Source organism: Meles meles, chromosome 14 (assembly GCF_922984935.1).
Source record: "Meles meles chromosome 14, mMelMel3.1 paternal haplotype, whole genome shotgun sequence".
NCBI lineage: Eukaryota > Metazoa > Chordata > Mammalia > Carnivora > Mustelidae > Meles > Meles meles.
The window spans coordinates 13,042,842-13,058,236 of NC_060079.1; the positions used below are offsets into that span (position 1 = coordinate 13,042,842).

Here is a 15,395-nt window from a genome sequence, read left to right on the forward strand (position 1 = left end):
GCCACAAGCAGCCACAGGCGGCCTCACCAAAGAGGCTGAAGAAGACGAACAAAGAATCCTGATTGGAGATTGGCTACGTAGCCTGCTCGTTTTAGGATGAAGAAGCTGGGGCTCCCCCAAGAACTTGAGGATGAGCTTCTCTTTTTTTTTTTTTAATTCTTTTTTTTTCTCACATTTTTTTAAAATTTCTCTTCAGCATAACAGTATTCATTGTTTTTGCACCACACCCAGTGCTCCATGCAATACGTGCCCTCCCTATTACCCACCACCTGGTTCCCCCAGCCTCCCAATCCCCACTCCTTCAAAACCCTCAGGTTGCTTTTCAGAGTCCATAGTCTCTCATGGTTCATCTCCCCTTCCAATTTCCCTCAACTCCCTTCTCCTCTCCATCTCCCCATGTCCTCCATGTTCTTTGTTATGCTCCACAAATAAGTGAAACCGTATGATACTTGACTCTCTCTGCTTGACTTATTTCGCTCAGCATAATCTCTTCCAGTCCCGTCCATGTTGCTACAAAAGTTGGGTATTCATCCTTTCTGATGGAGGCATAATACTCCATTGTGTATATGGACCACATCTTCCTTATCCATTCGTCCATTGAAGGGCATCTTGATTCTTTCCACAGTTTGGTGACCGTGGCCATTGCTGCTATAAACATTGGGGTACAGATGGCCCTTCTTTTCACTACATCTGTATCTTTGGGGTAAATGCCCAGTAGTGCAATTGCAGGGTCATAGGGAAGCTCTATTTTTAATTTCTTGAGGAATCTCCACATTGTTCTCCAAAGTGGCTGCACCAAGTTGCATTCCCACCAACAGTGTAAGAGGGTTCCCCTTTCTCCACATCCTCTCCAACACATGTTGTTTCCTGTCTTGCTAATTTTGGCCAGGTGGTATCTCAATGTGGTTTTAATTTGAATCTCCCTGATGGCTAGTGATGATGAACATTTTTTCATGTGTCTGATAGCCATTTGTATGTCTTCATTGGAGAAGTGTCTGTTCATATCTTCTGCCCATTTTTTGATGTGATTATCTGTTTTGTGTGTGTTGAGTTTGAGGAGTTCTTTATAGATCCTGGATATCAACCTTTTGTCTGTACTGTCATTTGCAAATATCTTTTCCCATTCCGTGGGTTGCCTCTTTGTTTTGTTGACTATTTCCTTTGCTGTGCAGAAGCTTTTGATCAGACCATTCCATGCTCTTGGATCAGAAGAATAAACATTGTTAAAATGTCTATACTGCCTAGAGCAATCTATACTTTTAATGCCATTCTGATCAAAATTCCACCAGTATTTTTCAAAGAGCTGGAGCAAATAATCCTGAAATTTGTATGGAATCAGAAGAGACTCCGAATTGCTAAGGAAATGTTGAAAAACAAAAACAAAACTAGCGGCATCACGTTACGTGATTTCAAGGTTTACTACAAAGCTGTGATCACCAAGACAGCACGGTACTGGCATAAAAACAGACACATAGACCAGTGGAACAGAGTAGAGAGCCCAGATATGGACCCTCAACTCTATAGTCAAATAATCTTCGACAAAACAGGAAAAAATATACAATGGAAAAAAGACAGTCTCATCAATAAATGGTGCTGGGAAAACTGGACAGCGATATGTAGAAGAATGAAACTCGACCATTCTCTTACACCATACACAAAGATAAACTCGAAATGGATGAAAGACCTCAACGTAAGATAGGAATCCATCTGGAGGAATCTCCTCCAGAATCCTAGAGGAGAACATAGGCAGTAACCTCTTCGATATCAGCCACAGCAACTTCTTTTAAGATATGTCTCCAAAGGCAAAGGAAACAAAAGCGAGAATGAACTTTTGGGAGGATGAGCTTCTGAGTCCAGATCTGCCACTAACTAGCTTGGAGACATTCCACAAATGACATGACCCCTCCGGCCCCCCACCACGGGCTTTACTAAAATGTAACAAGTGGGCCACAGTCCTGTTCCAAAGCTCGAGGATTTTAATTAAAATTGCGAGTTGAAAGCAGCCAGCCACCTGTGTTCCGGTGGCAAGGGAAGGCTTGAGATATGTGTATTGGTCCCAGGGTACTTGGTCGTTTGTGTTCTTCTCATCATGTAGTGACAGAGGCTGTGGACTCAGGGTCCCAGTGGCGCCCCCACCAAGCTGCAGATGTCCTTGGATGTTTCTCTACACCCTCCACCATGAAGCGTCCGTGGCTTGTGCTTTACCCAGTGGGAGCACAGAGCCCCTTTGCTCCTGAGAGAAGAGGAGGAAAGTGCATTCATTAGGGAGCTCCCAAGAGGATGCAGTACACATGGGGTCCCCCTTCATAAAGGCTTGCTCCATGAACATCCACGTATAAAACGTGGTCGAGAATTGTGCGTAACTGGTAGGCCAAGAAGGACCTTGCCCCAGTTCCCCTGAATTCCTTTGACTACGCACGTCTCACAGTGTGTGTGAAATAAGTGCTCACACATATAGGCACACAGATGTGCACGTGCACGGGCATACACACACACACACATACACACTAATATTTCTGGACCCTTCCTCTATGGCCAAAGCTGGAGCCCTTCTCATCAGGAAATCTGCCCAGATTAATGGAGAAAGAAAAAGCTACTGAGCCAGTTAATCCAAAACCCATACAGAAGACCCCCAGTATTTACTGATAATTCTAACTGATTGGTTAGCCAAGGGAGAAAGAACAAGGCCCTGGGGTCATGAGGTTGCAGGATCTGTCAGCAAAGGCTCAGACACTCAGCACAGGGGCGGCGGGTTGGGGGGTGGGGGGGTGCTTGCACAACCACGCTGCCCTTCCTGCTGTCCCCTCCTCACAGGTTCTGTCACCTTCTGGAAGCTGTTTGGTGGGGCCTGTCCCATTGCAAACTTCACGCCCGTAAGTTGGGAAGTGGTTGGAAATCACTTCCAGGCTTTGGGTCTGTTGTTTTTTGTTTTTGTTTTCTTTTTTTTTTTTTTAAGATTTTATTTATTTATTTGAGAGAACGTGTGAGAGTGCACGCAGGGGTGGGGTGGGGGAGAGGCAGCAGGAAAGGAGGAGGGAGAAGCAGACTCCCCACTAAGCAGGGAGCCCCATGCAGGGCTCTATCCCAGGACCCTGGGATTATGACCTGAGCTGAAGGCAATTACTTAAGTGATTGAGCCACCCAGGCACCCATGTTGTTTTTTTTTCTTTTTTGACACTAGCCTGGCTATGAAACACAGCAACTCTTATGAGCTCCAAGTTCTTGGCTTTATTTTTCTATATAGCATTTCCCTATCTCGCTGAAAGATTAACACAGGCACAGTGATTGGTTCTTACTATAAATGAGATATAGCATTCCACTTGCCATTGTCTGACAGGCAAGATAAAGACATTGTTTTATCTGCAATTACCCTGACCCCATGTGTATCTCTGATGGACTACGTATATATGCGTGTGTGTGTGTGTGTGTGTGTGTGTGTGTGTGTGTGTGTGTGTCATGGGCCCTGTGTGTGTGTATGTGTGTGTGTGTCTGGCTGTCTGCGAGTGGTCCCATGTGTACGTGTCTGTGAAAGACTATGCTCGTGTGTATGTATGTGTGAGGGGCTATGTCTGTGTGTGTCTGGGATGCACCATGTGGGTGTCTCTGTAATGGACGCTGTGCATGTCTCTTTCAGTCCAGGGACAAAGCACAGGTCAGCAGCATTGCGGTGACAGCAGGAGATGCCCTTGCCTACATGGCTGACCAGGAAGGTTTTGTGCACGTCTATGACATCAAAGAGTACGGCCTGCAGGGACCTGAGCTGCAGTCTCCCAAGAGTAAGCAGTGAACGCTCTGTGTTAAATCCCATGATGAGCACAGCTTCGATTTTAATTGAATATTTTCATTGGTAAAATGAAATTGTACCAGTGAGGATGGGAGGGGCTCTCTTCAACCCTTTACAAATGGATGTAGTAACAAACAGTTTCATGAAAATATTCACAGTTGGCACAGATACAGGAAAATGGGCACTCAAATGTTCTTAGATAGCAAATTGGTATAAACTACCTGAAGGGCAAGTTGACAATACGTATCTAAAGCTCCAGATCAGCAGTCCTACTTCTAGGCATGTGGCGGAAAAGAATAATAAGACAAGTGCGGGGCACCTGGGTGGCTCAGTGGGTTAAGCCTCTGCCTTAGGCTCAGGTCATGATCCCAGGGTCCTGGAATCGAGTTCCGCATCAGGCTCTCTGCTCAGCAGGGAGTCTGCTTCCCCCTGTCTCTCTGCCTGCCGCTCTGTCTACTTGTGATCTCTCTCTGTCAAATAAATAAATAAAATCTTTAAAAGAAAAAAAAAAGACAGGTGCCCAAAGATTTAGTGATCATGTTGTGAATCAAAACATTGTTTGTAAGAAAGACAATCATTAGAGACAAGCTAGATATCCAACATAAGGAGAATTGGTTCAATACGTGATTGCGTAACAAATACACTGGAATGCCATCTAGTCATTAAATAATAATGCTGTAAATGTATTCACAGGAAAAATACTCATGGTAAATTATTAAGTGAAAAAATTCAGATTGCGAAATTACTGAAGTATGAGTTTTTGTTAAAACGAAGAAGTATATGGAAGACTGAAAGTCTGGAAGGACATACACCAAAGTTTTAGCAAATGTTAGCTCTTTGTAGATGAGGTTATTTATTTTTTATTTTTGGAAATGTGTATTTTCTAAATTTTCCAGAAACATATTCGTTTAGCAGTCAGAAAAGTGTTTAAAAATTTAAAACCCTTTCAGCAATTGTGAAAGTGCTCAAGTTTGGGAAAAAAAATTAGCACAAAAGAATGGAAAATGGAAAGTAGTAGTTGTTAACTATGACCTCTACTGCCTCCTAACCTGCCCTTGCTGCATCTGGAGAACACTGTTAATGAATTTTCATTTTCTTCCAGAAAAGTTCTATACAGGGGCACCTACATACACACAATACATAATTTTCAGGACTTGTTTATTTTTTTCTTTGTGTCTCTTAGACAACTTTCTAACTAAGCATATTTAGCTCTGTTTAGCATATTTAATATCTGACATATATAAATGGTTATATGAAACCCCATATACATTTCTATATAACTATTCTATATAATATAGAATATAGCATTTCTATATGTATATATAAATACATTTCTATAAAGCCAATAGAGAGGTAAATATTTGCATACTTCCCCTGAGTCATCTTTTCCTGTTCGCCACAGAAGTTTAAATGCTAGAGTAAGAGAAATTGGAATTTAAGAGTAAGAGCCACCTGCCTAGTCTAGGTCATTTACTCCAAGTACTGGGAACATAGCTCTTACCTGGCTAATTCACAAAATAATTCTCATTAGTTGTCTGCTTCTCATGCTTACCAAACCCTAAGCACTGAGGGAAACCATAACATAAGCACCTTGCACAGGACGCATTTTATACGTCTTTGGACCTGGGATAGGGTCTTATACATAGTAAGTGCTTGATAAACACTTATCAATTAATATAACAAAACCAACGACGGCCACACCAGTACCTCTCCCCTTGCAGAACACTCATCCAGATCTGACCCTGTCCTGTAGGAATGGTTGTACAGCATCTCACATTAACTCCTACTGTACTCAGGTGTGTTCTTTCTTTCGATTTAGATGTGACATTCTGGCGGGCCCATGTCAGTGTGGTGACATCGTGAGTACCATCCATTTTAGAGTTTGAGAATTTGTAAGAGTTAAAATACTTTTCAGAACTTTGATCACATTTATCCTCTCAGAAGGCCTCTGAATTACTTGAAATAGGAAAACAGTATTACAGTCCTGCTGTCGAGGAAATAAAATATAGGCATTGTTTGCACAAGACTGATTGGAAGTCTTCATTTTTCTTGTAAATGGATGATTGTCTTCCTTGACTAGACCTGATCTGGTATTTTACTATAAGTTTGGAAATTTAGTTAGTTAATTAATTAATTTATTAATTAATTTATTTATATTTATTTAAATTTTTTTACTGAGTTGAAAGGCGTCAGTGATAAAGGCATGACCTGAACTCTGGCTGGGCTGTTTTTTACAATCTTGTGATCTACCCCCTAGGCCCATCACACATAAGATGGTTTCCAGTGTATCTTGTTTGATACCTTGGGGCTGAAGCCAGAGAATTTGAAGAGTGTGGTATGGTAGGAGGCAGGGAAAGAATGGTACCAGGAATAATTGGGGCGATTAACTTGGCTTCTATATTCCAACTGTAATTAACGGAGCATTGACACATTGATCCAATGTGTCATTCATGCTGGACAAGCCTTGGAGAATCTCTCCTCCCTTTTTATCTCATTAGTCTGGAGCTGATAGAAGAAAAGTTTCTGCTGTCGTCCTCCCTTGACCGCACGGTGCGCCTGTGGAGCGTGGACGGGAAGTACATAGGTATGGAACATCTCCCTGGCCATTACCTCAGTCCCAGTTCAGGGTTTCTGATATAGCCTCTGTTGAGTCATGAATTCTCCGAGGCCAAGTGTATTAGTCAGCTCAAGCTGCCTAACAAATACCATCCACCAGGCGACTGAAACAATAGACATTTATTTCTCACAAGAGAACAGTTCTGGAGACTGGATGTCTGGGATCAGGTTCTAGCACAGATGGGTTTTGGAGAGAGCTCTCTTCCTGGCTTGCAGAGAACCATTTTCTTGTATCTTCACATGGCAGAGAGACTGCTCTGGTATCTCTTCTTATCAGATCCCAGTCAGATCGGGGTTTTACCCTTATGACCTCATTTTCACCTTAATGACTTTCATAAAGGCTTTATCTCCAAATATAGTTGCATTGGGGGTTAGGGCTTTAGCATGTGAGTTTTGGGAAGAAACAAAATTCAGGCCATACCATAAAGTCAGCTTCCTTTCACAAAAATTAGCAAAATCAAAGACAGTTAAACTTCAAGAACTCAGCCAGATTGAGCTCAGTGAGTTTGGTAAGGAACCCTGTTATCATAGGGTCATGTTTCTGTAGGAATGATTCAGGACTGGAGGGACCGTGTATGAGGAAAGGCCTAGCCAGGGTCGGCAAAAGTAGTAAGATTAACCTGACTTACTGTGTAGAGAGACTCTGTATATTTATTTCAGCAGGTCATCTTGTTTCCCTAACTGATACCCCTTGAAGCAAATGTTAAAACTGTTTAGAATTTATTCTGTAAATCCTTAGTATATTACTGAGTAGTTTAAGCACCCATGTGATGCATTTTGTAGGAGGCATACTAGGCTCAGGTTTCCAGAGCCAACTGCCCTGGAGTTGTTTCTTAAGGAACTACAAAAGCAGAACTAAATTTGATTAGTTTGACCTAGCCATCTTAGCAGTAAGCTTTGCTCCAATTAGAAGCCAGGTTAGCTCCCATACTATGCTTATTTTTCTCTATTCCTCCAGGAACCTTTGGGCAACACAGCCCTTGGGATATTTTCACTCCTGCCTCCTGGAGCCACCCTAGAGTGCCCTATGAAATTTTGACAGATCCCCAGAGCACACCTGCTCACCCAGTGCTGGGAGGGGATGTGGCTGTTCTGCACACAAAGGAGGAGGAACAAGACAAGGTGGTGGAGGAAAAGGCTAAGGTTGGTCCCAGCACATCCAATTCCTATCTTTGCATTTTGGAATTTTGTGGCATGGAATACAAACTGCAACCTGAATGAGTCAAGAAATGACCCAGAGAACCAAGTAAATATAGGGATTAAAAGTGTATCCCTAGATCATGCTACCAACCAGAGCTGTGTTAGGGGTTGGGAGGGTAGGTATTGTTGGTCCATATGTGGGAATGGTTGAAGCTCCTCTCCTAGGGTCACTTGACTTTGTCCTCCTTTTGATCAACTGAAAGGCAACTGCCTGTGGCCTTGGACTATAAGGAGACTTAGCATCAGGCTCAGCCCTGCAGTCACATCTGAGAAGGACAGACACTGACAATTCAGCCCACTGAGCACACTCCCCTTTAAGAAATACACATGAAAGCTTGGCTTCCTAGCAAGTGATAGGAAGAAATGATCAGGTTAGTGCCCTCGTCTATGAAAGTCAAAATTGGAGCAAGAGATTTTGAGAGGGTTCTGGTAGATGCAGTCTTGATTTAGAGCTTAGTGAAATATATGGATTTCCAAGAAACGCTTGCCCTTTAATAAATTGAAAAGAAGGTCATTTCATGAGCTATTGCTCACTGGTTATGTTACAACTCAGAGCAGAACACCTGCTCTGCCAGCAAAATAATGTGTCTCAGATTTTTCCTTGGCAGCCTCCTAGAATACTGATCACACAGTGTAACCTCGTTGCTGACTTTTCTGTAGAGCTCCAAACATACTCAAAATAGGAAATAAAGGGACCCGGCAAACATAGATCAAGAAAACCTTCTGTCTTGTCAGAAGCCTCTCAACATTGCCACGATCGTGTTCTCGTAAGCATTCCCAAGGTTATAAAGAGGTACCGTGGTGGCTCTCAGGAGATCAGAATGTGTCTACCCAGCACTATCGGTCTATTTAGAAATACAATAATTTCCATGTGCATTTGATATAGAGCAAATAAATGAGTTCATTAATTTTGATAGACCCGCAATTTGGAAACAAAAGCACAGAGGGAGGTGGGAAGAGAGGAAGGCCAGGATGAGAGAAATGTGCTGACGTGCGCAGAAGCCAGGCGGATGTTTGGCTGGAAGGCAGTCCTAGAGAGAAATTCTGACTGCAAGTCTAATGTAGGAACAGGAAGGAGGGAGCTGAGGAAGGGCAAAGCAGGAGGAAGAAGGAAGGGAAGGGAAGGGAGAGGCAGGGAGGGGAGGAAGGCTATTCAGTTCAACAAATCAAAATAGATAATTTACATGATGTTTGTTCTCTGAGAGTGACAGGGGATGGGGCAGTGGACTCCAGGATTGACCTTGATCTTGTGTAGATAAACCATTAGGTGCTTCTGTGTTTATTATGCTGTCCAATTTGACTGCTGTTACCTCAGGAACAATTGACAGTCCGTCAATTCTTTCTAAGAGAAATACATGGAGGAAATTAAGAAAAGAATCTCAGCCCTTACGTAGTGTATTTGGGCCAGTCAATCGGAATCCAAACTGTGAAATTGCAGAATAAAGTGTTTGCAGCACTGTTTACAGGGTAGGGTCTCCTGAGTTCTGATCTCAAGTTCACCTTCATTAGATGTGTGACCTTCACCAATCACTCCCATTAATCTATGAAATGAGAGGGGGATTAGCTGATCTGTGTGTTTTGTTCCAGCCCTAAAAACGTTACGTTTCTCTGACTGTCTGTTTTGCAAAACTGAATGTGTTGATTGAATTCTGGGTGTCAGTAGCGATTCTTCCAGAATATCAGCATATCAAATACAACCACAACTAAAATAAGTTAATGGAATGCAGAAAATCATTCACCTGGAAAATATCTCAGATGAGTTGGTGGTTTGAAAACTTGAGTCAAATCTCAGGGGAAAATGTTCTTGTTTTCCAGCAGATTCAGCCAGGCTGGATCTTGTTCCCACATGGAAAATTCATGTAACTACAAGTTATCCCTGTTCCCCAACACCAGTGTGATCTTGGGTTCTCAGTCCCATAACTGTTCCTTCTTCTTCCAGCCGGAAAAGACCCCTAATCCTCGCTCTCCAGAAGACCCCATCCCTGAAGTTGAAATTAAAGAAGACATAGATCAATGGTATGCATTTCTCAATGGCATGTCAGCCTAATAGGAATAGGCAGGTCGAAGTGAGGGCCCCCCTGAAAGAAGGCAACCTTTCCTGGCTGAGGCATCCCACACCACTCTGTCATCAACATGGGTCACTTGTCCCTAAGCCCTCAACCTGTGACTATAATGAGGTCACCATTCAAATCTCGCCAGTGTGATGTCCTACCTGCACGACTGGACACCCCAAGCCCCAGTTTTGTCTAGCCATCCCAGGTGGCCAAGGGCGATCCTGTTGAGTTCTTCACCTGGAGCTCCATGGCTGATGTTGCTGCCTTCAAGGCCATGTGGGGCAGTACTCCCTCACTGTTCTTCTTGCAGCTGCTCAGACTTCCTGAGAGTGTGGGGTGAGGGTCCAAAGCTCAGAAAACATGAGGTACCCCAAAGGCCTTGTGTGACCTCTAGTTTCCCTGCACTGGGATGTGGCTGGGTTCCACAGAGAAGTGAGATGAATGAAAGCGTCTCTCCAGTTCTGTGAGGTGTTTTTTTCTCCAGGCCCCATTCCAGCTGTCTTGGGTCCCAATCATCAAGGGACCTGGAAACAGCTACTCAGTGTCACCTGTTACTCCTTTCATCATGGGTTTTAGATCTAGGCTGTGGGGGTGCATGAGTGATGACACCACCTGACTTGCCCATTTCCATGGTGCAGTGGTTCCAAATCATCAGGAGCCCAGACCCCTTCTTTGTACTTCTGCCCAGTATCTTAGTTCTGGTTTCTGTCTTCACTATCATCTTATGGTACAAATAGCCACCAGGGCCTCCCACTTTCCAAATAGTCTGAAGAAACAGGAACATGGAGAACAGATGTCCAGGACAAAAGGGAGGCACATCCCAGCCAGATCCGCTCCCTTTATGAACTTTTCCAGGAGCTCCTACACACTTCTGCTTACATGCTGTTGGCCAGAACTTAGTCACATGGTCACACCTAGCAGCAAGAGAATTCAAAGTTCTGTAACCAAGAAGGAAAGCAACAAAGGGCTTTTAGTAGGTGACTAGCCAATCTCTGTTCCAGTGGGTCAAATAGTAGGATGTTTCAGATGCTATCAAAATCAGAGGGCATCACACATGGAAACCCTACCTTGTGTATCATGCCAGAAAAAAGTTGACAGCCATGAATCTAAAGTTTGGTTAGAAAATGGTATGGACAAGGGGTGCCTGGTTGACTCAGTTGGTTAAGCCTCTGACTTCGGCTCAGGTCATGATCGCAGGGTCCTGGGATGGAGTGCCACATCAGGCTCGCTGCTCAGTGGAGAGCCTGCTTCTCCCTCTCTCTCTGCCTGCCACTCTGCCTACTTGTGCTCTCTCTCTCTATCTCTCTGTCAAATAAATAAATAAAATATTTTTCAAAAAAGAAATTAAATGGCATGGATGTGGATTAGAGTTACAGGTCTGGCTTTGAAAACAGTGTGACCTCAGGCAAGGCATTTAGACTTCCTGTTGGTACCCCTGGAGGGAGAGCTCCCAGGAGGATCTGTGATCTAAGGAGATGGTGAGCATGACATTGTGCTTGACTGGAGACAGAAAGAGAGAAGGAGTTTCCATCCACAGATATCTTGGGTCTTCATCGTTGTCATCATGGGCAAGGGCAGAATCAACATCATTCTTTAAACACCTTTGCAGAACCAGCATGGGTTTTAGTTGCCTCTCCTTGGAGTGTTAGTCTGCTCAGGCTGCTGTAACAAAACACAAGACTGGGTGGCTTACCCAACAGACATTTATTCTTACAGTTCTGGAGGGTAGAAGTCCAAGATCGAGGTTTGGGGCAACTCATTTCCAGGTGAGAGACTTCTCACTATGTCCTCATGGGGTGAAACAAGAATCTCTTTCTTCTTCTTCTTCTTCTTCTTCTTCTTCTTCTTCTTCTTCTTCTTCTTCTTCTTCTTCTAAAAACACTAATCCTATCCTAAGGGTCCCACCTCATGACCTCATTGACCCTAATGACCTCCCAAAGACCCCATCTCCAAACAGCATCACACTGGGGATTAGGGCTCTAACATCTGAGTTTTGAGGGACACCGTTCAGTCCATCTCCAGAGACGGTTCTGGGTGTGGGGTGGGACAAGGCTGCCAAACAACATAAACCAAGAGCAGGAGGCAGCCGTAGGAAGATACTATCATGCTCGTTAGGTCCACGCCAAGGGGGGCAGCGTGAATGTCGGCTCTGGACTCAGCATCGATTCTCTCTTTCTCTCTGCTGCAAGGCCACAAGAGTGGAACCTAAAAGGGAAGCTGTGAGCAGTGAAGAAAAGAGGCCAGAGTGGGGCTGCTTAGAGAGTCCCAGCCAGGAGGGGAACCAGTGGAAATACTCTCATCCAGTTGGATGGACACCAGTTTGTTGGGCTACTTAAAAATCTATGTTTTTAAAGGCAGGGAACCCTACATAAAACAGTAAATATTTTATTTCAACTTGCAATAGTAAGATGTACATTTGTTTCTCTATCTTTGGATTTGGGGCCAAGACTTTCTCTTCAACTAAGAGACAAGTTCATCACAGTCTTCCATAAATACATTATATATGACTTTCAGTTTCTGCTCTTTTTAAGTAGAGCAAGAACTGAAAGATACTTGCAAAGAAATATGAGCACAGTACCCTTCTAGATTTTTAGAATTTTCCACACACTTTAAAAAAGGTGTCCCATCTATCCTCAATTCAATATCACCCTTCTTCTTGTCTTCCCAAAGAATTCGTCTTAGTTTTCACAAAATGAAAACTATTCACCCGAGTTTCATTAATTCTCATATCATGTAAATTGATTTCGGACCACAATAAAAGGTACCACTGGCATATAGGTTTGGGAACAAACACAGTGGGTCTTTGTTAAGCACACAACTCAACCCTCAACCATTGGGAGCAGATGAGTCACCTACTAGCCGTGACCGTTGGGAAGCTGCAGGCATCGGGCACGGTGTTTACAGGGTCAGTCAATCCATCATTTCAGTTAAGAGGGCATCTACCATGTGTGATCCTTTGAGTAGCAAGAATCAAAACAAATCAAACTGATGCCTTTCTCTGGACAGCTTGGCTGTAGCATTGAGGATGAGAAGAAGAGAACATGGGCAGGAAGGAAGAGGGGGATGACCCTGTCATTGGTCTACCCATCAGATACCTCACCTGCACTCTCTCAGTGGGGCCTGCCTTCTCAAACAGCACGCACCTCATCCAACACCAAAAAATGTTGGAGATCTTCCAGGCCCCCCTGATGTTTAGGTGGGAATTACTAAATGATCTTGGTTCATTCTCATAGCATCCTGGAGATGGACTGTGTGTTTTCCACACTTATCGATAAGGAAACTGAGGCTTGGGAGTTGCCCAAAGTCAAACCACTGGTCAGTATAAGGCTGGCACATGGTGTCACCAGTCTGTGAAAAGACCAGGCCTCAGAGAAGGGCTTTTATATGAGCACAGAAAGGAAGTTGTAGCTTTTTTTCTTTTTTTTTCTTTTGAGGCAGTGGAGAGGGACAGAAGGAGAAGGAGAGAGAATCCTCAAGCAGACTCCCCACTGAGCATGGAACCCCAAGCGGGGCTCAATCTCATGACCCAGAGATCATGATCTGAACTGAAACCAAGGGTCAGTTGCCTAACCCACTGAGCCACCCAGATGTCCCCCCGAAGTGTAGCTTTACAATGCTCCAGATAGGAAGTAGAAGCTGCTGGCAATAGGCAGCTGAGCGTGGAATCAAGCACCCTTCCCCAAACGCAGGCCAGAGTGATGGCGCTAACTAGCTGGGGTTCACTTGTACAGAAAGGGGTAAGCAAGTAGCCAGGAGTAGGGGCTTCCCGGGCTGTGTGGGGTGAAGCGAGTCTGGGAGTGGCAGACTGGGAAGAGACCCGGTACCAGGAAGGCGAGTGGGTGACTCAGCGGCCATGCATGGAGCAGAGGGAGGGAGAGGAGACCCTTGGACTCTCAGAGACACCGAGGGGGCTACTGACAGAGGCCATGGAAGCCAGGAAACAGACAGAGAAGGGCACCACAGAGACAAACGGTGCTCTAGGGAAGGGTAGGAAAGTATACCTCCTATCCCTGATAGATGCAGACTATCCAGGCTTGGTCTCCAGATTTTTGCCGGAAATTGTACATGGATACTTTCAGGGCATTTACACCGCTCTCGGCTGGGTGCAGTGAGAATAGGAGTCTGCGACCCGAAGGAGTTCACACTCGGGGAAGCAGGGGGTTGTCTCCAGGCTCTAGCCCTTCACCGCTTGGCTGTCCCCTGACAGCAGGGGGGCAAAGCATCGTGGAAACAGTAGTGCAGGCTTCCTGGAAGAATGATTCATACCAGACCTGTAAGTTGAATAGGACATAGCCATTTGCAAGGGAACCTTTAGAGAAGGAAGAGCGGCTGCAGCCTGGATCGACTATAAGGACATTAAGCTAAGTGAAATAAGCCGGAGGCAAAAGGATGAACCCTGTGGGACGCCCCTTACAGGAGAAACTGGGAGGAGTCAGCCTCAGAGAGACAGAGAGGCCATTGCCAGGCGGCTGGGGGGAGAGGGGAATAGGGAGTTGTAGTGTAACGGGGGATAGAGTTTCCATTTTACAAGATGCAAAGAGTTCTAGACATGAATGGAGGCGACGTTTGCACAACAGTGTGAATGGGCCTAATGCTACACAACTACACTGTCTTCACAGTGGCTCAGATGGCACAGCGCCTGTTGTGCGAATGGCTCGGAGTCTGGGATGGGGGCGGGGGCGCCCGTGGCAAGGACTTGACTATGAGAGGATTCTGAGGGGTGGGAGTAAGTGGCTTTCCAAGGTGTTGAGAAATAAACAGGAGGGAGATGAGCTGCTGACAGGGCGGATAGAGGGGTGAGTAGAAGCGACCAACATGCCCCTGGTATTGCGAATGGAAGCCGTAGGATGACGGCAAGGACCACCGTGCTGAGCTTACGTTTCGGCAGGAGGCAGCAGGGGCCTGTGGAATCCACACGCTCACCTGGTTCTTTCCCTCCAGGCTGCCGCTGGACTGGAACCCTCCTTCCGGGAGAACATGTGGGCTGGGGTGGCCGAGCATCTACCAGACCCTCCGATGCCACGAGGTCGCCTGTGCGTCCCCTGTCGGGGAGAAGCCAGACTTGTCCATTATTGGCTCAGATTTGTTTAACGTAAATTTTCTCATGAAGGAAAAAGAAGGAAGTGAAGCTGCCCAGAAGGAGCAGTGATCACACAGCAGTTGCCCTGTCTGCACTCTGAAGGGACCAGGTTGCTCTTTCCTTGGCAAGTTCTTCTTTCCCAGTTAACCTAGATGTCTGAGCGAGAGCCCGCGTTGCCCTTCAGGGGCGAGGAAAAAAGACTTCCTCCCAAAGTGTGGGCTTCCTCCCAAAGCAATTAGATCTTGAATTGAAGCAAACGAGTCGGATTCGAGGTTTTCCTTCCTCGGAAGCCAAGATTTCATTGAGGGAAGCCAGCACAGAGCTGACGGGCTGCAGCTCCAACACACCCCAGATATCACCAACAACCACCATCCGCAGGTGGGATGGCTGCTTGGGAAAAAACCGACAATTTCGTAAGTTTGTCTTATGCCAGGCAAGCCACGGTTAATTGCTGGAATGCATTATCTCCTTTATTCCTAATAACACCTCTATGAGTAGATACTACTAGTGTCCCGTTTCACCAACAAGGAACCTGAGGCTCCGGGAGGATAGACGGCTGGCTGATGGCCATCAGTTAGTAAATGGCAAAAGAAAATCCAGAGCCCACGGTCTTAACTACGAACCATGTGGACCGTCAGAGCTGAGAAAAGCAGGCTCTGGG

General features: G+C 45.2%; 1 protein-coding gene across 1 annotated transcript in view; it reads left to right on the top strand.

The window, feature by feature from the left end:
* Window positions 1-14,803, top strand: part of LOC123925284 (WD repeat-containing protein on Y chromosome-like) — a 55,649-nt gene extending 40,846 nt beyond the window's left edge. Inside the window, exons 15-21 of the mRNA XM_045978538.1 lie at window positions 2,815-2,873; window positions 3,635-3,776; window positions 5,604-5,643; window positions 6,283-6,368; window positions 7,359-7,543; window positions 9,540-9,616; window positions 14,596-14,803. Coding sequence (XP_045834494.1) covers window positions 2,815-2,873; window positions 3,635-3,776; window positions 5,604-5,643; window positions 6,283-6,368; window positions 7,359-7,543; window positions 9,540-9,616; window positions 14,596-14,803 — 797 coding nt within the window. The remainder of the gene's footprint in view (window positions 1-2,814; window positions 2,874-3,634; window positions 3,777-5,603; window positions 5,644-6,282; window positions 6,369-7,358; window positions 7,544-9,539; window positions 9,617-14,595) is intronic.
* Window positions 14,804-15,395: the final 592 nt, after the last annotated feature.